This window comes from Carassius gibelio, chromosome A12, assembly GCF_023724105.1.
Source record: "Carassius gibelio isolate Cgi1373 ecotype wild population from Czech Republic chromosome A12, carGib1.2-hapl.c, whole genome shotgun sequence".
NCBI classification, from domain to species: Eukaryota; Metazoa; Chordata; class Actinopteri; order Cypriniformes; family Cyprinidae; genus Carassius; species Carassius gibelio.
Genome location: NC_068382.1, coordinates 3,797,952 through 3,823,147, shown reverse-complemented (window position 1 = coordinate 3,823,147; position 25,196 = coordinate 3,797,952). Strand labels below are relative to the sequence as shown.

The 25,196-nt window shown below is 35.3% G+C and overlaps 1 protein-coding gene across 1 annotated transcript in view; it reads right to left on the bottom strand.

Moving 5' to 3' along the window:
• Nucleotides 1-490: 490 nt before the first annotated feature.
• Nucleotides 491-25,196, bottom strand: part of ccser2b (coiled-coil serine-rich protein 2b) — a 49,741-nt gene continuing 25,035 nt past the window's right edge. The window contains 8 exon segments of the mRNA XM_052610799.1: nucleotides 491-1,808; nucleotides 1,810-2,559; nucleotides 13,545-13,655; nucleotides 15,253-15,339; nucleotides 16,907-16,987; nucleotides 20,356-20,512; nucleotides 21,305-21,416; nucleotides 23,741-23,840. Of these exon segments, the coding sequence (XP_052466759.1) occupies nucleotides 1,770-1,808; nucleotides 1,810-2,559; nucleotides 13,545-13,655; nucleotides 15,253-15,339; nucleotides 16,907-16,987; nucleotides 20,356-20,512; nucleotides 21,305-21,416; nucleotides 23,741-23,840 (1,437 nt within the window). The 3' untranslated portion in view covers nucleotides 491-1,769.

The following is a 25,196-nucleotide window of genomic DNA, read 5'->3' as shown; positions in this document are numbered from 1 at the left end:
ACTAGTAACTGACGATAGACTGCAATCTTCAGCATTCTGGTTAGCGTGCCCACCTCCTATGTTAACTGTTCCCGGTTCAAGCTCCACTCAGAGTGGGTCAAGAAGAACTGGTTGCATTGGTGCCATGACCCGGATGGGAGTTAATTTTAGTGTAACAGAGGCCAGCTAGTAAGAGCTGCACCACATAATAAATTAAGTTCCTTGTTCTATGATTTGCAATCAGGCACAGCTCGTGAATCACTGTGTGTTTTATTGTGCAAAAATGTGCACAAAGTTTTCCTTGATTCCTGTGAGTCACAATCAAGCACAGTTTACCATTACTACCAAGCAGGACATATATATATATATATATATATATATATATATATATATATATATATATATATATATATATATATATATTATTTATTTATTTATTTTTTTTCAAAATTCTTTGATGAATAAAAAGTTAAAAAGAGCAGCATTTATTCAGAATATAAATCTTTGCTATCATTTTTTATAAATTTAGCACATCCTTGCTGAATAAAAGTTTTAATTTCTTTCAACAAAAAAAAAGAATAATAATAAAGAAATAAAGAAAGAATAAAAATGTACTGATCCTAAACTTTTGAACGGTACTATATATTGTTAGAGAAGATTTCTTTTTAAAATAAATGCTCTTCTTTTTAACTTTTTATTCATCAAAGAACCTTGTTTCCAGCACTGATAAAAAAATCTGCATATTAGAATAATTTCTGATGGATCATGTGACACTGAAGACTGGAGTATAGATGCTGAAAATTCAGCTTTGCATCTAGGAATAAAATAGATTTTAATGTATAATAAAATAGAAACAATTTATTTTACATAATAATATTTCACAATATAATTTCTGTATTTTTGATCAAATACATGCAGCCTTGTTGAGCATAACAAACTAATTAAAAAAAAAATTTAAAAAAATTCTGATCCCAAACGTTTGAATAGTAGTGCATATATCAAACAATGATAGTCCTAACGATGTCCCTATCCCTCATAGGTCTCTGTTCCTAAACCTTAAATCTGAAGAATGTGGTCCAGAACCAACAACCAAAAGACGTCCTACTTAGCGGAATCACTCTGATTGTAAAGTAACCATGTCAATAACTTCAAACTCCATCACTGTATAGGCCAGTGTTTCTCACAGCCAGGTTTTTTTTTTTTTTTTTTTTTTTACATTATGTTCACTGCCTAACAACTCTTTCTGGTGTTAATACTGACTTGGCTTCCAGAACTTGCTCTCATTAGGTAAGGTGGTGGGAAGCCAATTCCAGCAGGATAGAACTGTCATGCATGTGGCAAAGAACAAAGGTATAAAGAGAGATGGGTAGAGAAGCAGTTGGAAGAGATGGCTCCTCTGAAAATCTAAGTGGGAACCCTTTATTATGGCCCACACTGCGCACATAACATGGTAGTAGTTAAGACAGGAAAATGCAAGTCTCTCTCAACAGAATCAATGAGAGCAATACAACAAAAAAATGATGTGGGAACAATAACAATACTCTGCTTGGTTTGAGTCATTATCCTGGAGAAGTTGTGCCTTGCTAACTATCAAAGGAGTAATATCTTATGCAAGATGCATAGGTACAAGGTAGACAATAGTGTCTCTTACAACAAGTGCAAATGTCATGTTTTGTTTTGTACATGGTAAGCATAGCTGGCAAGTACTTGACTGGTGCCTTATAAGCAGGGCCTTAAGGAGCAGCTTTTCTACACCCTGGTGGGATGCCCTGAAGCCCTGTTTAACTAATCTAGAATTGTGGAAGCATACGAGAAGGCAGAGCAGGTTGGGGTTGTTGTTTGACCTTGATGAGCAGCAGGGTTTGGGAGAGAAGAAACTGTCTTTGACTTAGGAAGGTGGGAATGTTTGGGCTGGAGGGTGCCACTGGCTCTGGGCAAACTGTTCTGTATCTTTCTGAGCAATAAAGTCTGTCTGCACCCTTGATTTTGTTGGTTAAATATTGATGCACTATTGCTGTGCAGGGTAGTTTCTCGGGGTGGGTTGATGCAAGGTAGTCCAGGAGGTGATAAAGGTTGATGTCTTGTTCTGGATAGACCTTGGCCTCCAAACCTACCCAGGGCTCCGGTGAACATTCTGACCCGCTGTACTCCCTGGGGCTTGATGAGTGTTGAAGCTCTCTTAACATAAGTTTGTGGCTGTAGGGTTGAAAATCTGCTTCTTCTCAAAGGAAATTTGTGTATATCTTTCCCTAGCTTACAGTAAAAGCTGTCAGAAACTGGTGGACTTGCTGGCTCATTGATTTTAAGCTGGCTGCTCATGAGGCCAAGCTCAGCAGGATCAGTGCTTTGAAAAGTTCTGGAAGAGGAGGCAGCAGAGCTATCAGCAGATATTGTTACAGTTGGAACAGCACAGTTTGGGGTAGACTTAACAGTGATAGGACATTGTAGGTCTGGGGAGCAGGACTGGGGCGTCAGTGGGTGGTGACCAGGCTCGGCAACCAAACCGTCACAAGGGGCCTCTGAAGAGGTTGGACTTGACAGCTTGTTTGGCAAGAATCTGGGAGTCTGAGGTATTTGAAGCTATTGGAGAAAAAAAATAATTAATTCATAATTATTGAACATCTGTTTGCTCTAATTTTAAAATGATCATATTAGGGTGATTTTTCAATTAATGGAATTGATCTGTTTGATTAAAAAAAATAAAAATAAAAATAATATATATATATATATATATATATATATATATATATATATATATATATATATATATATATATATATATATATATATAAATTCAGTGGTTTAAAAAAAACAAGAGTATACAAGACACTAGAGGTCAACCTATTTTTTAGATAGATTCTATAATCTAGAAAACAACTGTAATATCTCTGGTTTATCGTGGAACCATGCATAGATTTGCTACTAAACTGCTACTAAATATTAATGTTGAATGGTGTTGTGTTTAATAACTTACTGCAAAATAATGTTGCTGATATATATATTTAGACTTTGGTTAAACCCTATGATAGCAATCCCATGCATGACATATCCCAATTTTATTAAAGTAAAATAGCAACTGGTAAATATAAGGTAGCATGCACAATAAATGACTACAAGCTGGAAAACATTACTTATGCAATAAGGCTGGTTTATCATGGAAACAAATATAATATATATAACAGCGGCGGTGATGAGGCTCCATTCACATCAGGGGTGCCCCATCACACGCCGCCAGCCCTGGCTCATCCAGCGCCCCTCCTCTCACACACCCACTCCTGTCGGGAGCCTGGTGAAGGGTGGCGATTTAGGACGGGGTGCCGATGATAACCATGGAGGAGGCAGCTGACTCGTTGCAATATATTGTTTTTGGTTCCTTGCCACAGTCACCACATGCTTGCACACTGGGGGATTTAAGCATTATGAAGAGATTTATAGCAGCTCTTTGATTAAACTCTTAGAAGTGGGCAATATAGCCAAAATCTTTACCACAATATCTATATACTGTGCCTTGGCTTTTCCCTGCTGATGTTTTAAATCCACTTTCTTTGTGTACAAAACAAGGCATGCATCACAATTAATTACAGACTCTGCAATTAGTTTTATTTTACCCCCAGAATGTAGACCCCACCAGTGCCGATGCACATAGGATATAAAGAGGGATATAGAGGATTATAAAGAAAAACTATCAACACTGATACTGATAATAAGAGTACAAAAAAGCAACTACAAGTGTTGATTAATCATTAAAACTGATATATCGGTCGTGCTCTAAGAGACGCTATCCCCGGCAGCAGCCACACAACTTCAGACGAACCTGCTCTGGATGTTAACTTGACTTGAGTGAGACTGAGTGAAGCATCCACACATGACAAGCTGTCTGAGAGGGCTCTGATCCTTACAGTTCTTGCTGAAGTGGAGCTCAGCCTCTCCACACTAATTAGCAATGATGCAGACTAACACGTGAGGTGGTGAGGTCATCGCCAAAGCATTACATGCACTCAAGTACACTCTCAGACTGACAAACAAGAATGCAATTCAGGCTAACAACCTATGACTGGCAACAAAAAGATTCTAGAATAGAGAAGCTAGCACTGTCACAAAGCAAAACATCCAATATAGGACAGACATTTTCTAAGGATGGTACATAGACAAATTTCTGCCTGCTTTTAATATTTTAAATTCAAGATCACAAGAAATGCACATGAGATTGCTAGAGAAGCCAAACTATATATCTCAAAGTGAATTATTCTGTGATGCAAGGATTTGCGGTATGCAGGACACCGAGGTGCTGGAATACAGTAATATTATTAGTACAGCAAGTCTTTGATGTCTGCTCTGGCGTTTCATTGGCACTGGTGGATGATTTCCAGTGGGTGGCATTTATTCCATGTAAACAGAGCTTTAGGAATAGTTACCCGTGTCCCTTTATGTTATCCTCACACAAATACCTAGCAAAAGTTTCCAGGATTGCACACTTTCTTTAAAGTATGATGTGAGTTTTGAATACTTGTATTTACACAAGGTTGGATCACACTATTTTCATGCTAGAATGTAAGAGGTTTTTTTTTTTGGCTTTTATTTTGGAATACAGTTCAATATTTAATTTATTTGTTTATTCTATGACCGCTGATCTGAAAGATGACTCAAAATCATTGTCCGAGGTAAATTATAGCATGCAATATGTTGCAATATGCAATATGTGTTATTTTTTATTTTTTTTTACTGATCACTTTTGATCAGTTTAATGCATCCCATGTATGATTCACAGACGATCTTCCCCTCTGGGTATCATATACGAACAACATAAGGGTGAGTAAATAATGACAGAATGTACATTACTGGTCTTAAAAAAATGTTCACAGTAAATATCCATTATCTCCCCTACTTCACAAGTGTCTGTATGCTAACTGCAACTTCATTTCCTGGTCCACAGCACCCTCTAATGGATATCACCCTCAATACAATGCAGTGTTGTGTGCTTGTTTTATTGACTGACTCTTTGTTTTGTGCCAATTCCAAGCCCCAGACTTGGAAAATATAATCCTTTGAAGTTTTATCCAGCGCCTGTGGTTCAGAATGGACGAGACAAGACAGTGAGGGTTTTGTCTAGAGAGGTGAAGTCTCAATCGGGCTAACCTGAGACCACCTACAACCCTGTCAAAACTTCAGAGAGAGTCTAAGCAGAGCTGTGTGGGGCACTCAGCTGTTCATACATAATTTATGACAGCTCGCCAAGAATTAAAATAAGGCAACTGAGAAAAGGTGACAGAGTTCTGGAGCAGAAGGATGATGTGGAGGGAGGGATAAGGCACACAGACAAAAGACAAAGAAGTAAAGAAAGTAGAGCAGAGATAAAAGTAAGCACTATTCAAAGTGCTATGTACTCGCACCTACATTGACTCCAAATATGCATTTTAATAATAAGCTACTACCACCTCCAGCTACATCAAGCATTTCAAATAATTATCTGAATTACAATAATGACTCTTTTTTTAAAGGCAGGGAGTCATGAGAAGCGTTAGTTTTATGTGACCGTTTGGTCTAAAAGAGGCTTTTACATTGCAATGAGGTGTGAAGAACAAACTGCAGAACATAAAAGCACATCACATAATTATGCCTAAAGGCCCATGCACTCTATGTTCTCTACTTAACAAAAAGAATGAGGCATGTGAGGGAAGATGTTGTATAATCAGGTATACAGTATTTATTACAATATGACCACTACCTAAAAATGGTGAACTAAGTACTACTTGAAGACAGAAGGGCTTAGAGTAATTAAGTTTTTATTAAGCAAAAAACATGCCCCCTTTAAAGTGCAATTTAAACATATGTCAATATTTGAAGGTAAATATGACATATATTTAATGAGGATGAATTTAAACTTTTCCTATTTTTTTTTTTTTTTTTTGGAAAGTCTATGTTCCAACTTTTGTTGGTTGCTCTGATTGGAACAATAAATGATCATTGGCAATTATCAGGCAATCTTAGCTGACAGGTTAGATGACATAGAGAATTATTGTCCTACATAAAATCATGGAGATGTATGTTGCTTATTTTATAACTACTTTAACGTAAAAATCCAGGCGCAATATTTTGTTTGATTTGTGTACCAGTAGTGTCAACAGATCAGCAATACTCAAATAGTGAACAACTAGTGAGTGAAAGTTATACAACAACATTAATCATTTTTCTGAAAATGTAATTTTGCAAACTTGTCAATGGCTGAGGTCTGATGACTGATGCAGGTTTACATTTTGTTTTCTCTGAATGCCAAGTAATTTCATATTTTGCTTCAGCGCTGATTTTGCTACAGCATTGCTCTTCTTATTGAGTTGAGGGCAAAGCTACGGAAATCCACATCTTTTGTTGTGTCTACCATTTCTCATCACAGCTTGCTCACTGATTGTCACACTAAGTGAACTTACGACATTTTCCACAATGTCTGCATCTTATTTTTTATTTTTTTTATTTTTTACATTAAAAATGTTTTCCTGTTGCATTTTTCAGTAGCAGTATACCTTGCATTCCTAATTCACCCTTCACTGGGATTTTTTGTGATTGACAGGCTATCTGACAAATGACCACATAAATACAGCCTTGGATTGGGTCTTTGTCTCATTACTTGATTTCTTGGTCTGACAGTCTTTGTGCAATGTTTGAAATGAATGTTGGAATTAATTTATCATTTTCCTCTTTTCTCCATTTAAAATGGACAGTCTGGTTCTTGAGCATAAAGATCTTGGTCTGGATCTAGGCCTCAAGAGTTAAGGCCAAAATTTTCTTCAGTAATTCAGTAGGCACTTCATCTCGCAAACAGTGTGCTTGCTTTGAATTTCACTATAGCAAAAAGTTGGGCCGTTGCTTTTAAAACCACTATAAAAAGAAGATGAAAATGTCAATAAATCAACAGGAGACGAAGTTAGAAAACAACAAAAAAGGACATGCGAGGAGTTCAGAAGGTATCTTGATTAGTTCAAGTTTGAAACAAGTCTGAAAGAATATAAATCAGGGATGGGCAACTCTGGTCCTGAAGGTACACTGTCCTGCAGAGTTTAGCTCCATTCTTTATCAAACACACTTGCCTGTACTTTTCAAATAATCCTGAAGATTATGGTTAGATGTTTCAGGTGTGTTTGAATAAGGGGGAAGCTAACCTCTGCAGAACAATGTACAGTGGCAGAGTTGCCCATCCGTGGTATAAATCAACTCAGTACTGTCCTCTGCAGGGGACATGTCTGCACAAGTTCATGTTCAGTGAAGTATACTCGGATTATAATGCTTGACTGTGCATGAGACAGCAGATGGAAACACAAAGCATACCCCAGACTTTAGGGAATCTGGTATTGGTCTCAGTCTCGGGGGTCTGGTAAACCACAGTTAGATTTACTTATGATTGCATAGACAATCAAACATACCATAGGCATAGTAATAGTGTCTATAGAGTAAATCATCTACATATGAATGATGTAGATGTTTAGACGTCCTTATTTATGAATACTGAAATTACGGAAATAATTGGTTGATACTATTCTATTTGTTATCATTATTATTATTAAATTATGTTTTCAATCACATTTGTTGACTTTATTTCATTCTGTTCGGTGTGACTTCTGGTGAAACTTGTTTCAAAGGATTGCATCACGTTTAACATGACTTCACATTAAAACCTCAAAATGAATACAATTTTTGTAATTGTTTAACTATTATTGATGTAATATTTATTTTTGACTGGTGTGGGTGATAGTATATGTTATATTTTCTTTATATGATATCTCAAAAAATAAATAAATAAAAGAATAATAATAATAATGGTGTATTGAAACAAAAATGTCATTGTACATGTTTCTGCCCATTACATTTTATATATTTATATATTTTTAATGTGTCTATGAAAAGGTTTAGGTTTAGGGCTATGGTTAAGAATATAAAATAAATCTATAAAAAAACGTAACTATACAAAAACATGTATAATATAAAAGATTTGTATATTTGTAAGATTTGTAATTTTAGCTGCAACTATCTATCCAAATTTACAAAGGGTCTTTATACTTGTAAATGTCACATATTAAAACTTACCTATAAACAATATGACAAGGCTGGACTAATATTTGTCTGGATCTTGGGGGTCTGGTACAGGTACTTGACTCCAACTCTTGAAGTTACACTGGCTACGTTTACATGCACAATTTTTGGTTCAGTCAGACTGAATTAATCCAGATTGATGAATCTGAATGTAGTGTTTACATGAACGCTAAATAAAGTGATCGGGTTGATGTGCGCGTTTATATATCATAGCTTCAAATCGGAATAGATTTTTTTTTTTTTTTTGCATGCGCACACTGCACAAATATAGAGTTTCTGTCCACACTGCCCTACATGGTTTCGTTATTTGATTTTAACAGCAGAATTAATATTTATACATTTATGGATTTGGCTCATAATGGGTTGCCTGTGGATGAGTATCCAAAACATGGTTGTCCTGCTCCACTTCACAGTTGCCAAGTGAAAGGAGAGTTTTATAATGACAGGACACACATTTATACAACACTTTATTCAAAAGGAAGAGCCGCTCATCATATGTCATTACGTTATTTCTGCATCATTGCACATGCACAGTCCTTTCAGTTTCGTGGTTCAATCTAAACCAGTGTTTACATGGACTCTCAATCGTATTAGAAGAGGAATAAACAACCCGATCTCACGGCAATTCGTACATTTTTCACAAGGTGGCTTATTCGTACGAATTCGTACGACCACACTCGTACAAATTCATACGATTGTTGCCAAATCGTACGTATTTTACGAGTTGCACAATTCATATGAATTTGTATGAATGACCTACACCTAACCCCGCCCCTAAACCTAACCGTCACTGGGGTTTAGACAAATCATATAAAATCGTAAGAGTGAGGTCGTACAAATTCGTACAAATAAGCCACCTCGTAAAATACGTACGAATTGGCCATGAGATAGCATTGGAATAAACCACCCCCTTCAACCTGATCCAAATTCCGATCAATCTCAATCCGATTACAACTGAATTGGATTATTTGGTTGCATGTAAATGTAGCTAATTTAAACTTCCAACAGACAGATTTCACAAAGTTATATGGGTTAGTCAAACAGTTAAAAGAAAATGAAAAAAACTGAGATGACTTGAAAACGACGAGAGCATAAAATAGAATAAAAGAAAGAGAGAGGTTTAAAGAAACAGTGAAAGAAAAGATAAAAGTAGGGTGAACCTGTATGATGCAGATGGACAGTCCTCGCTGTACAGAATAAGAGACCATGCAAACAGAGAGAAAAGAGGAAGGACTTTAGAGGATGTTAAAGACAGGCAGTACTATACCACGCAGTGTCTCTGAAGTAATGTACTAGATGCTCCACTCCTTTTGCCAGAGTTTGGGCAGTTTGGGAGAGGCAGAGGGAGAGAAACAATAAGGAAAAATCAGTCAATTAAAGATTTAAACAGATCACAGGGGCAGAACAGGAAGCTACCTCACCACACTAGTCAAAAAACACAAAAGCTTTTTTTTGTTTTACTATTAGAAAAAAAAAAACAAAAAAAAAAAACATTGAAACCGAAAAACTGACCAGCACATAAAGCCATTACAGTGATCTATGACATTTGCCCATCACATGACATGAATCAAAGCAAAAATAAACATAAATAAATAAAATAATAATATATGCATTCAGGTCCATGCTCATTAGCATAACTAAAAACAGGCAGAATTTAGGTTCTATCTGGACAGTTTAATCTAAGCACACTGCCAAAGACAGAGACTGAATATGTGTCTTAAAGTCGAAAGGTTGTCACCGCTCTGGTAATCCCACATTAGATCCCACAGAGCTGTCCTGTGATGTACTAGCAGCTCTCTTTCCTAATACCAGTCTCCCACAGCTGCCTTCTGACAGCCGTCATCCTGACTGGACCACAGGTCACATGCACATTCACCAAAAAGGTTTGTGGGTAAGGACTTTTAAGTCAAATCGTGTTTATTAGATGATTAGTCTCCATGATGGCAGCTACTGTATGGTGGGTTACTTTACAGCTGATCCTTTACTCATCCTCATGTTATTCCAAAAAATAATTATTTAACGTTAGGCACAAATGTAGATGTTTAGCAGAATGTTCAAGTTAAATGAGTACTGGGGCTGTCAAAAGACAAAAAGCACAATAAAAGTATCTTTAAATTAGTCTATATGAGTGTAATCTTCTGAAGGCATGCATACAATGTGTTTGATAAGAAACAGAGATATAAGTTTTTGTTTTTTTTAACACTAAATTTACTGAAAATCTGCTATAGCTCTCAAATCACAATTGAATTTGCGTACATTCAAACTTGATGCCTAAGGGTGAGTTTCATCAAGTTACATCATTGGTTTTCATGTCTACTGATTAAACATCTTGTGACTAATGGATGCTCTTGTCAAAAAGATTTGAGAGCAGCAGATGGCAATATTTCAACATAAACACTTATGAACACTGTTCCTTAAAAAAAAAAAAAAACTATTGTATGATTGAAGGAAAATGGTGGAATGACATAGGGGAGAGTAAATGATGAGTTTACATTTTTGAGATAACAATTCATTCCCTACACCCTCAGGATCTGACTCACAACTGCATATTTTCAATGAATAAAGATGACAAAACTGGAAGATGTGCCCTATTGAAATCAAACAGCTCATATGTTCTAGGAAGTTCAGTGGAGGGACAAAAACTACAGGAAAAATATTTATTTAATGCGAGTATGATGACTGTCTGGCTTTACAGAGATTCATCATAAGAAATACTGTATACAGAAAAAAACTAGAGGTCAGACTCTAAACCAAGCAGAAAGACAGGGGACATAAGGACAGGGAAACTAAAAGGAGTGGAAATGATGGACTAACTCTTCACTAGAATATGATTGGTTGGTGGATTTATGTGCATGACTCAAGGGGGCACAAGGAGGAGGCAGACAGCGAGCAGCAAGCACTGGGGCTAGTGCACACACAGACTGGTTCACTAGGGTAAAGACTCACTCTGTCTGTGGTGACGTGGCGCGCATGGCCGCACACTCTTCCGCTTTGAGTGTTGCCAAGAGGAGAGGATAGGGCCAACCAAAATGCCCTGTACAGAGGAAGAGAAAGAGAAAGGCTGATCCCACAGCACCACAGACACACACACACACAAACGATACACACAGTTAAATGGTCAATTATCTCTCAGTTCAAAATCTTTTAAAAAGTTGGGGCCACAATTACTCAGTAAGGTTGTTACAGTACATTTATGAAAAATCTGTTCTGTCAAATTAGGGGAATACTAGTCCCACAGGGCCAGACTTTTAATTTTAGCATCCAAGTAAGGTCTACTTTTCAAATGATGACATGTAAAGCCACTAACCATAACTACATTTGTTTTTAAGCAATTTTTAGATGTTTGCGATGTTTAAAACTGGAAATCGTGTATTTATCTCAAAAACCAACCACAAAGGGTGCAGATGCTACTGACCATTTCCAAGCTTGACTCGAGGCCAGGGACACATACTATCCTCACAAGAGGATTTATAAAGTTAAGTGAAAAGCCCCTGGTGCCCAAGAGGTGTGCAACGAGATCGACTATGTCTCTGTCTCTAAGCGTTGACACTTGTCCATCCTTCATGGACAAGTCCATGATGTGTGAAATTATCGAGGTGATGATGTTGCTACTGACCATTTCCTGCTTGTCACAACCTGCTGACTTAAATGATTTAAAACTTAAAACTGGCAAAGCTTACATGAGTTTAGTTTATCAACTTGTGGTGTTCAGGTCTCACCTGTTATTATAAAGTCTCTTTCCGGCTCAGACAGCATAGGTTTAGTTTATGGGGCTGTCACGTAATGAAGGAACGACTAAAACCTGAAGACTAGAAAGGTGAATTAATCAATTGTCTTTCCGGCTGAGACAGCATAGGTTTAGTGTATGGGGCTGCCACGTGATGAAGGAATGACTCAAACCCAAAGGCTCGAAAGGGGAACTAATCAATTGATTAAAGATTTGTTCATTTTGCTGAACGAGACTGAGACAGGTCTGAGTCTGTAAAATGATCCGAACTTCCCATCACTAGTAGGTGGAGCTGAGATGTCTGGTACAGAGAATGTGACTGACTCTGTGACACTTGGTTTGCTTGACACCAACTACTGAAATGCTGGTATTGTGGCAATGCTACTCTCAACAGACAATGAAAACATTTACAGCATAGCAATTCTAATTTAAAAAATTTACAGTCTCCTATAATGAATGAAAAATAAAACAACACCTAGTGTTTAGAATGACAACCAGAGGTTGACAATCAACATTTTCTGAAGGTTAAGCACATCTTTTCACTGACAATTTATTAAGAACAAAGTTTTAGGCATTATCTTGTATCCTCTTCGTGAAAAGTACCAACTATTATAAACATAAAGGAAATTTATTTAAACTCATCACCGCACTCACTGAGCCATTTAGTTTGTCAGACGTCAATATCTTCCTTTGTCTTTTATCTGGGCCCTTTGAGGGGGTCTTTTCTTACAAATAAATGCATTGGTTTTCCCTGTTGTCCATGACCCTGTCAGTACGGAACCACAAGACAACCAACTGAGATCCATTTAACTAGATGGATTTCCTCCAGATCCAGCAAGAAATGTGTCAGATCCTTCACACAATTATGTTCCCAAGACTACTGACAGACTTTCTTCAGAATCCAATGGCATTACCAGTGGCACTTCTATTAGAACACATTTTGGTACAGAACAAATAAAAACTGTTCCATGTGTGGATTTTTCATTATGGTTGACTAACCAAAAGAACCATGCTGGTGAACACACCAACCCTCAAATGGTCACTTTTCAGTTGCTAATATAACTTATAAAAAGAAGTGATTTTAAGTAGCGTTCTAGAAACAAGTATATTTTTAGCAATTTGTTGCAATGATGCACAAATCACACACCACAGCTTTACAAGGATAGTTCACCCAAAATATCTTCTTTCATGTTTCACAGAAGAAAGAGAGGCTTTCAGATTTTTAATGACATAAAGGTGAATAAAAGATCTCAGAATTCTCTTTTTTGGATGAAATATGACATTAGGAAAATACTGCCATTAATATACTCAACAAATTGTGAATCTTTGAATATACACTAAAGAGTTTTCAGTTAGCAAACACAATGCAACTGTCCCTATGTGATGCAGTGTAACATAGGAGTCAGATCTTTTAAAATAAAGTACCATATAAACAAGCCCTAACTTAATCCTAATTGATAGTGTTAACAAAAGAAAACACACATTTGCCTAAGTAACCATGTCAACTTTAGTTTGCTTATACAAGTCTTTGAGCTATTTCGTGACTTGTTTTTACAGGACTCGTACCCAAGTACTCTGCATCATAGTTTTAATGCTATATCAGGTGAATTAAACAGCAAATTCACTACATCAGAAAATCCATACATATGAAGCTGGTTACATGAAACAAACATCACAATGTATTATGTACCCAACACTTTAATGATGAAACTGCCCCTGAACATGTTTTCTATCTCTGCATACAGTATATACTCACATTATGTGCCTTCCACAAGGTTTGAGTATCCTTGTCTTGGTGCTCCAGTGACTCCATGTTAGTCTCTGACTCCTGCAAGCAGCAGAAATGCATATCTTCTTTTGGAGAAGACTATGAATAGAAATAAAAATAAAATTCTAAATTAATTCTATATATAGGGTAACACTTTATAATAACTTTCATTAATAAATCATTAACAAACTTTATATAATATTTACTGGATCATTTATTAATATTTTTTCAAAAAGTGTGATATAATGTGTGTTAATGTTTGCTAATAAATTTATTAAACATTAGATAATGTTCTAACAAATTATTATTTCATGTAATAAAAATTAGGGCTGCCCTCAACTAAGGATTTGTCTGGTCGCCTCTGGTCGTTCATTTTAAGCATTAGTCGACTAATCACCTGTTAATTAATAAGCCATTAAATCATGATAATGAGCCTTTAATTGCCTACATTGCCTAATTAGCGCACACATAAAGCTTGCCACAGCACACCAGCAGAAGCAATGATGATGAATGTATCAGGGGAAAACAGTAAGATTAAACTGCATTAGCATTTTAATAATCTACTGATAAACTAGAGTTTTCTATTTTCGGCTTCAGATATGAAGTCGGGGACACTGACTCATCATCTCCACAGTAGTGGATGCAACTGCATGTACGTTTTATACGGATTACATTGTAACAAAGAATATTTGTTTTGTTTTTGTTTTTTCAGATATGAATTGTTTAATTTGAAAATTCATGTCTGTAAGGCAATTTTACACCGAGATGGCACAAAGCGCATCCTGTCATTATTTTACAAAAGCACAATGTTTTGTTGTTATAGAGAGTGCACACAAATAACAGAAGAGGCTTTATGGATTCGAAAGATGTATTACTTTTCTCTGTATGACCAAAATGACAGAGTATTACTATACTATAAATACTATTTTTAATACTTATAAAATTTTGGTCAACCAAACCTCTTCTCATCGACTAAAGGTTAGTCTACTATAAAGGGGCAGCCCTAGTTAAAATGCTTACAAAAGTCATTAAACTTTCAGTTCCAAATGAAAAAAAAATTTTTTGTCCCTGTTTATTTATGGTTCAAGGAATATCCTGTTCAGTGATATACTGAAGAGTATTATACAGAGTAATATAGAGTATTATAAACCTTTTTTCTTTTGCACCAAAATGACAATCTGTTACGTATTTGTTACAGAAAGCTTGTTACATTAAAGTGCAAACCCATAAAGATAGATAATTAGATAATTAGGAATAGTTTAAACTTTTGGCTGCTGCAAAAACATGAACAATTGATTAATAAATGATTAGTAAAGATGAGTGAATAGGGTAAATTCAGGTCTTTCAGGAACACATTTTGCCATTGAGATGACTTCTCATAAAGGTACTAATGATTAGTAAACATGATAAACCTTTGCAAATCATGAATAGTTTCCATTGTATATTGGGTACTGCAAAAACATGAACAAATAATTAATAGATTATTTTTAAGATGTGTACATAGAAGTCTGCACACGTGCTACAATTAACACTATAATTAACAGCATATAAATGAAACACAGGTCTCATCACATCTGTTTGTTTTTTCAGGAACTTGTTGTTTTTTCTACAGTGACTTTAGACTGGTGTCTTTGTGCATTTTGGTTGATTTGTGAAGTCAAGTCTATTAAGCAAATATTTAGACTATAATACGTACGAGCTGTTGGGAAAGTTCAGCAATCATCCTGTCTTTGCTTCTGAGCTCATTTCTCAGTTCTTGAACCTCTTTCAGGAGCAGTGCCACCTAGAAAATAACAGAAGACGAGATAAACCTGTATCTTTTTTGCTCAATCAGAAGCTTTTTGCTTAGTCATATGTGATCAGTTATTAGCCTAACATGATAATTTAATGTTATTATTTGTTTTTGTTTTGAGGTGAGTTGGCTCTGCTGTTGGTAAATTAATCTCAAATCAGGTTTACAGCATAATGTTAATAACGCAAAATGTCAGCTCATTTACTGTAAATTAAGCTCTTGTTTCTGTCAGAGCTGTTGGCTTGAATGACTTTGCCTCATCAAATGTCCCAAGTCTCATAAGCATGACCTAACTGTTAGTCAATTTTTGTTCATTTAAATAAAGCAAAAAAAAAAAACCTAAAACAACGCTTTTATAATAAATAAAAAAATCAGTGCTAAATATGCAGAAAAGTTAATGTGCTAATCTCCATCTAAAACAACTTTATTAAATAAAAACTTTCATTATTTAATATTGAGAGTTAAAAATTGGATTAGACATTGTGATAAAAAGAAACAGCGACCAGATAAAATACATTCCTATCCAAAATGAATACATTTTTAATATAAATATTCTACTTTGTTTACAGTTTTATTGTGCACAGCTTATTATGTTGTATTGCAAATCACTCTAGCTGCTATTGACATGGGAAACAGGAAAGGTTAAGGACAGCTTTAGTTGTATAGTCAGGATTAAGAGTAGATTACAGGGTAAAAAAATGGTTCAAAAGTGTAATTACATGCATACATTATAAAAATGTAAGTACAATATAAAAACATTTAAACGTATGCAAGTAATAAGTACTTTGTATCAAATGATTAATCCCAATGTTAGTACAGTATAGTTAAAAATAATATAAAGTGGGTCCAACTCTTTTCTTTTCTTTTTTAATTTTTTTCCCGAAACACTGAATTAATTGACAGAGTCATGTCTTTCAAAAAACTGAGCAAGATCTCACAAAAACCAGATATAAAAAAGATTCATACCACATAATTATATTGGATCCCACTTTATGTTAAGTGGCCTTAACTACTATTTACATTTTAATTCATAATTTGGTACCATGCACTTTCTGTGTACGTTTTTACATTGTACTTGTATTTTAAAAACACCACCATGTAATTACATCTGTAATTAATTTCTGTAATTACATTTATGATACTGTTGACCCAGCTTTAAACCTACCCATACCACCAAATCTGTTCCTGTCCTTACTCGTTTCTCACCTCAATAGCAGCAAAACTGTTTTGTAATACAATGTGAACACAATAAGTACATTGTACTTACTTTTTTGATGTAAGTACATAAAGTTAATGCCACTTAATATAAAGTGGGACCTTTTCATATTTTCTCTTATAATTGAATAAGAAGTACTGCTTTGCATTTCTATGGATGAAAAGATGATATTACAGAGCTAGATGAACCTGGAAAATTATTATTGTGCTCAAAAATGTAAATATGAAATATGGCTTCAAATGTATGGTTACCCTTTTGCAAACCCCACTTGAAAAAGTATATAAGATATAAGAGATATAAGAAAGAACAAGAACTTTAAATAAGACCGTAACAAGATCTTACCTTCTGATCAAATGAAGACTGGTCATTGGATTGTGGTGTATGAGGCTCTTCAGTATCTTCAGCTGAACCATCTGTCTCCATCTAAAACAAACCACATACCAAAATAAATCATGCAGTTCTGCAGTTGAGCCATATGTTATATTGTAAGAGTTCCTCAGGGTGTAGAGATGGTTACACTTTTTTTGCCCCACTGACTGTCGTTTGTTTGTATGTGAATAATTGAAGACCAGAAATACAAACTAATACAAAGTTCTGCATTCAGCTGCGTACAAAAGTTCAAGTTAGGTGCACTCTCACCTGCATCTCTGCACCCCTGAACTAGACACTGTGACACAGAATAGCAAACTAGCCAGATGTTAACAAAAGTAGGAGCTAGCTCCATTATATGCATTTACTCTGACATCAGTTTTATCACTGGAGACACAGTGTCATTGTGCTCCTGGCTGATACTAGTCATTCTACACCCCCTTTGGTAGAATCTTTACCTCTTGACCTCACTATTTAGTTGCAAGTCCTCAAAAGTCTCAAAACTTTGAACCCAATGGTAACTGTTGCATCAAATCACCAACTTCACCAATGAGTGTAAATGTCCTTTGGATGGCATGCAGATCCATGCCCTAGCAATTAGCACTGTGTGATTCTTGCATCATTTGTCAGCCCCATTACCCAAAGATTTTCTCACCAATTATTTCCTTTTTTCTCTCTACTATCCTCTCATTTCAAGTCAACGTGAAGTCATAGGGCCAAAAAATATATGTATGCATACATTTTTTATCTACCTACTAATAAAAGAGACACAAACAGCCATTATTACTATGTATGTAATGCATCTCTTGAGATAAAAGTTATTTGAAAAAAGAAACCCAAGAAATTAGCTTTTTGATAATGTTAATATATTATCAAGGTCTTTTTTATACTCTGGACTGTTGTATTTTTATCCAACAGTCAAACAAAAACTAAGGAACTTACTTGTGGGAAAAAATCTGGATCTATATATAAATAGTAAAAAAAAAAAAAAATCAAAGTTGAGTGCATCAGAATAGAAAAAAAAATAATACATATCTCACATATTTTGTGAGACATCATCTTAAAAATACAGTGTTTGTGGACCAATACCCTGAATAAACAGTCAGATGTTACATCTGCATTTGTACATACACCAACAAGTACTACATATTGGCGTTTCCCAGTTTTAGAATGCTGACATTCAAACAGTTGCTAGTTACTAGACTTATAACTTAACCTCGATAATTGATTAGAAGGTTGTTGGACAGTGTTCATATTACACCAAAGCTTTCAGAAAAACAGGTCTATGAATACAGCTCATAGAAAGCGCTTCCCAGTATCAAATTGAAATTCAAGGGTCTTGGTTACTTATGTGCAAACAGTGGTTAGACTACAAGCCAACCATTGGCGTTAACCCTTGTTAATACTGCTTTTACTGGAGCATACAAAAGGGTGCGCTTTTCATGGTATATTGACTGTTCCTGTCGTCACATTTTTAATTGCTCAAAAAAATAAAGCAGCAGCAATCCAATATTTTTCTCTATAATAATAGCGGACCATTATCTTGTTTAGAATCAAACCAATTATCACCCATTGAAAAATAAAATAAAATAAAAAATAAAATAAAAGTTTTAGTTTTTCTGTCTTGCCGCAGAAATCGTTGCTGTAGACACATATTGATATTTTGTCAGCAAAGAAAATTAATTGTGCTGGGGGAATGATGTTTTGTTATTTTTTTCTTTCTTTATTATATTGCATGAAAATTGCATTTCTGAACACAACATACATTACAGCATACATCCAGACCATCAAGGAAAATATTATTGGTGCATTCCTGAAAAATTATGAGGGTGAGATATGAGTCGCATTACACTTGCATTAATTTAGAGCATGATTTGACTCAAGTTAATGACAGCAGCCAAATAAATGAGCTGAAAACGCACTTGCTCTATTCTTTTTCTATTCTATCTGTTTTCTTTTTATTTATTATATTATTTAAAGGCCCTGCTGTGCCGTGTACTGTGTTTAAGCTAACTGAGACTTGTTATAGCACTTGTATATCATTGCTCTTTTGTTGATTTTGATTGCTTCCATTGTCCTCATTTGTAAGTCGCTTTGGATAAAAGTGTCTGCTAAATGACTTAATGTAAATGTTAATGTAATGAAAATTAAAAGTAGATGATCTAATAAGTTACATTACATTAAAGCACACTGGAAAATATTTAATTGCAATTAAATTTGGGAAAGTTTAAATTATTTTATCTTAACTTTTCCATTAAATGAAGGTTGCTTCTCATGCAGTGATTACTAGGTAGTGAAATTTTGGTAATTAATTCTGTTTTAAAGCACATGACTATCATCTTGTGTTTATCTAGACTTCACTGTAAACACTACTGAAATCAGATTGTACTGCCTCTGGCTTCCACGATGTCAGCTGTGTTTTGATTAACACTGTGTGTAAACCATGTTTTGGCATTTTGCCACTTACAACAAAAAAAAAAGTTTGAAACCTGGTTGGTATAAGCTATTTTTGACAAAGTAATATTATCAACCAATTTTAACTAAACCAAGCCAAATTGTTTATGCTTGTAAAGCTGCTCTCTTACAGTGTTGTCATTTCCACTTTCATAGTAATACCATAAGAATCTCTGGGCTTGTTTATTTTCCAATTTATGCAGTTAATAAAGTTGAAAATTGCTTTTCTTTTGTTATTTTTCCTAGCAAGATCTGGCAACAATGTCTCTTTAGACAGACCTGCCTGTGACTTTCTAGGAAGCCGTGAACACCTTGATTAGCTGAGTTTCTGATGTTATTGTTTCTCTCTGGTTTTCACTGTGCTACCGCTTGCACAGGTTCTGACTGCTGACCTCATTTGTTCACCTGCCGTGCATGTACGACCAAAATAAAAAAATGCACTAGGTAAATAAGTTTATTTGCACACCGACATGGTTGACAGCTGTGAAAGAACAAACATCTTTTTAGATTGGCAAGCTGTAATACTGTACTGAATTTTCATTCGTACTGAAAGCGTAAATCTAGACTATCCACTGCTAGATTCAGAGCGAGAAGAAAAACTGTGACATTTCATTCATTAATGCACTTCACTTGGCAACACTAAAACTGGGCAGCACATATACTTACTTGCTGGCAACCCACCAAAATAAAGTTTAGGTATGAAAATGATTACAATTAATAAAAATAATGAAAGAAAAAAGAAACAGAAGAAAATTACAATTTACACTGCATTTTTAGGTGTACCATAAAATAAGTGTATTTTTATTTATCACTCATTTCTATTTTAAAATATAATAGTATCACTGCACTTTATTTATAATTTTGTTTATTATTTTAATAAATAAATTGCAATAAAGTGCAGTGTGAGCAACAAACCAAGTCTCCAGTTGCTCCAGGTTACATATGCAAAGCATTAATTTGTGTCTGACCTGAAACAGAGTCTTCAGTTGAAGCAGCTGTTCTTTGACAGAAGAGCAGTCTTGAGCCATGTGTTTCAGAGTCAACTCATCCAGTGTCACATGGTTTGACCCTGACCTCTCCAGTCCCTGTTCCTTACGCCCATCAAAAGACTGCAAAATTCCACTTCTGTAGGTCAGACAGAAAGTAAACAATGAAAAATATAATAAACACAGTTTAAAACTGCCGTCAGAATGTGGGTATTCTTTCTAAAAAAAAAAAAAAAAAAAAAAAAAAAAAAAACATTTGCTTATCTTTTTTTAGGTTAGATTTAGCCTCAGATGGCTTTACGTCAGCCCACTCACAGTCTGTTTACAGCTACTGTATCTGCTGCATAATGGACTCAAAAATGGAAACAGCTAACTTTACGCAATTCGCATTGGTTTTGCCTAACCCAGGTCATTGGAAAAGTGTGCCTTTAGTGACAAGTTCTGCTAAATGATATTATGTTGATTCTTGCTGATGAATAAGCCGACTATGTGATGCGAACTTCAAAATGTATTAGTCATACATTATGGTAAAAGTGTTTTGTGGTCATAACATAGGAGCTACGCAAAATAAATACGTCTTTGTAGCGTAAACATAGTTGGTGTGAAAAGAAAAAAAAAAAGTTGGTGGTGTTTTACTACAACTAGTGTTCATTGCATTGCATTGAATTGTTTATGTAGGTATGTTTTCAGAGTTTTATAAAATTATAGGTAAAGGCACATTTTTCCAATCCCTAAACACTAAACTTTGCACCAATAAAAAAAGGTGTAAAGTTGACCAGATTTGATGCTAAACACATTAGTCCAGGGGACTAAGGGTTGCACTAACCTAGAAAAAAATATGACAATGTATTGCTCTTACACACTGCGATGATCACTGACAAAATGTACAATAATTTCACCAAATGTCAAAATGCTTGAACGAAAAGGTCACCTGTCTTCACAGTGGAACTGATCATGCCTGCCCCAGTACTGCTGTCGTCTCCTCCTCGGAGTTGGCCAGCCATCTTTTTCAGAGCATTCATAAGGTGACGTCCCATCAGTGTCTACAACAGATAAGTATATCAAGAACTAGTTTGTGAGAGTTTTTTGAGGTTGACATGACTGGCCCATGTCAAACTGCCCCTCTCTATAATATTCAGGTATCTAAATATATATTATGTCCTTCCTGTAATACATGACTAAGGCATTTATTTGACTGTTTTATTATTAACCAAGTAAAAGTCTAAGGCAACATTCATAATGACAAACAGCAATATAAATAAGACATTCTATAAGGACATACTGTACTCTATGGTCATTTTTTTATTTTTTGGAAGTCGATGGGAACCATTAACTGTTTGGTCACCCATATTCTTCAAAATATCTTCTAAGAAATGCATACAGGTTTGGAACAACTTATGGGTGAGTAAATTATGACCAAATTTTTCATTTCTGGCTAGACTATCCCTTTAAGGAGAAGATAAGGACAGATCCACAAGTGAATTTATACTCCTACACGGTCAGAACTTCTGCCAGCTCTGTATTCATTATTCAGATACTGCAGAAAAAAAGCTCTAGTAAAAGCTCACAACTGAGCATAATATCTAAAGCTCCACTTGAGAATGACATCAAACTCTGTCTCTCCCTCATATAAAGATATCACAGTGATGGCATAGAGCAGTGTACGGTAAAACATTTGTTGAAAACTTGCTGTGGAAGTATTGAATCAGTTTCCTTTAATTCCGTGCACTTAATTTAACATTATAAAAATCAGATTTTTTTATACCGTGGGGAAGAAATGTCCCTTTACAGGAGATGTCTGACATGGTTTAAACAATGTTCTTCATTAACTGTTCAATGATCCATAAACAATTATTCCTCATGCAGCTGTGAAACAGTCCTTAGGACACAAAAGGTTTACAGGCCCTAGACAATGAAGGTCACAGTTATAATGATCTGATCAAGAACCTGCAAGTGGCTTTGGTGGAAGAGTGGGGTAACATCTCACAGCAAGAACAAGCAAATCTGGTTCAGCTCATGAGATGTGCTGTATATTGCCTAAAGCTGCTGGTGACTAAACTCACTGCGTCCCTTTGTTCAGGAACTCGTTCTATACATCCTATGCCTGTGAAATTCGTTCAGTTTATGTCTTGTTTAACAGTAGCACTTTCTATTAAGCCTGTATTTATAACAAATTATAAAGATATTATTAAGTCATTAAAAAGACTGAGTAATGCATTAAATATTTTTTATTAATTTTATATAATTATTGTTTTTTTTATTGTTGTTGTTATTATGTAAAAGTTGTCTTTGTCTGCTTTAAGGAAAGTAACAAGTTAACAATGACAAGATTACATTATAACTATGGGAAATATAATCCATTGTGAGCAAAGTGGATGCATTGTGTTCATTGTGTATTTTAAATCATCATAATCTTTTAAAGCTATTGTCATGATTCTGCCCTCGTGTCCTTGATTTTTCCTAGTCTTGAGGCAGGATCATGGCAGACCCGTGTTTTGTGTACAAGCACATGGCCTTGTCTTTGGGCCATGTGCTTGTGTTGTCTCGTTCCTTTGCCCCGCCCCCCTTGTTATCCTAGTCTTGTCGTGATTGTCCTATCTGTGTCACCTGTCGTGTCTTAATTGTTCCTCCTATTTAGATCTCTTAGTGTGCTCTGTCTTGCGTCCGTTCATTGTGATTGTTCCACATTTGTGATTGTTCCACATTTGTGATTGTGCTACATTTGTGATTGTGCTGTACCTCTGAAGTCCTTGTATTACCGTGAGTGTTTGGTTGAAGTTAGTGTTAAGAGTTTGTTTGTCATGTCAATCCTGTCCTGTTTAGTTTCCGCCCTAGCTGTTGTTTTCCCCTTTTTGTATTAAATAAATCCTGTGTTGTGATCCCTGTCTGCACTTGAGTTCCTCCCTTGCCAACCCTGACAGCTATAACAAATAAGTAAATATTATAATGGATTAAAACTGTTGTTATGATTAATCATGAGATAATAGGTTTTAAAAAAGTACATTATTCAATTCAAGTTTATGTGTATAGTGCTTTTTACAATACTACTCATTACGAAGCAACTTTATAGAAAAGTATGTTTCTGCAATATTTAGTAGTAGCTTATAAGTGGTGACTGTCAGTTTGTGCATGTATGACAGGATTTTTTTGAAAAATTAAAATGATGAATATTATTAACAGCAATTATTATATGATGCAGTCACACTGCACTGCAGTAGCAATATTTGTTATTTCTGTTTGTTGATTCATTGATTGTTGATTACGCATTCATTATCATGCCTTACGAATTCCCTTATAATGTATTATAAATATGGGCTTCATAGAAAGTGTTACCGGATGGTTTTGCTGAGTTTACACTATCACTCACCGCTGTGTAAGGATGCATCTTCAGACAAGTCCAAATCCAACATGAGGTCATCTTCCTCCAGGTCACATGACTCTACATTCTCCAGGTTGTTGAGAATGTCCTTAAATGTAAAACGTAAAAAGAGAGTTAAGCCAGGATCGTTGCTATCTATCCTATGTGACAGCAGACCTCAGTCCAACAATTTCAGACAAGTTTTTGTAAAGAAGCAGGTTCAATTCTTTAAGACAGATGCCTTATATTTGAGAAAATTATTCTCTACTTCGGTATGATTTTTTATTTATTTATTTTTTTCAGAGCTGCAACACAAACTATTTCAGTATGGAATGAGGTACAGCAATTACTTCAGGAAAAATAAATAAATACATTTTTGCTCAGTTTACCAGAACAAATGCATAAGTGACATTTTGAACTTCCTTCCTCCCCTAAACCATCCTTACAACATAGAAACGAAAACAACAACAAATCGCTTTTCAGGAATAGGGGTGCAGAAGATGCCCTTTAGCTAAAAGGAGAACAGCAAACAAATTTAAAAGATAAGGATGGGTAATTTCAGGATGAGAAATCAATGGGCAGAGTAGACTTCTCTGAAGGAGGAAGGAAGACAACTGATGCGTATTCAAGCAAGGAACAGTTCTCATATGCTGGACCTCCGTTAAATGACTTTTCCCCATGACTGGCTATCTACTCACGGCATGACAATATTTGCAAACTCAGAGGGGAACAGCCTATTTCGAAAACGCAGGATAAAATCAGAACAAATGCCACCAAGGACCAAAGTTTGTTTTATAGTCTCGGCCAGTGAAACGCAGCCGTATCACTGTCTGATGATATTATGCTAAGTATTGTCACGATCACTAGCACCTGAGTAAAAGTCACACAGCCTATACAGTAAATAGGCCTACTATTAAAGTGTGAGAATTAAACTGTGCAAGACAATAAAAGTGTGCAGCTCTGACAAAACTGGATTTAGCTGGTAAAAAAAAAAAAAAAAAAAAAGTTTAGGAACTTCTGATATAGGTGATAGGAAGCAAATCAGAAAGTGTAAATACGCTTTCCATTGGGGTGAATGAATTCATTTTCACTTCCAATCAATATCACACTCGCAGTTGTGTACAATGCCTCTATATCACGATGCGACCTCAGGCCGCAGGTAATCATAGCCTTGCTGAGCCAGATCATACTCCTACTCATGTGAAATTGCTAATTTAAAGTGTTATGGAGCAGATCAACAGCCTCGACAAACAGCACCATCAAGAAGAAGAGGAGATGATAACAGTGCCATGCACCAACATCAATTCTTCACAGAAAAATTCTTCATAGACTTTTATTTATTATTATACATGTATTACATAAATATTATAGTTTCATAATAAATCTAAAAGGGGCAATCTATATGACTTATGTGAAAATAATATGATACTTTTTTTTATCCTAATAGTAGCAAACTCATTTCAGT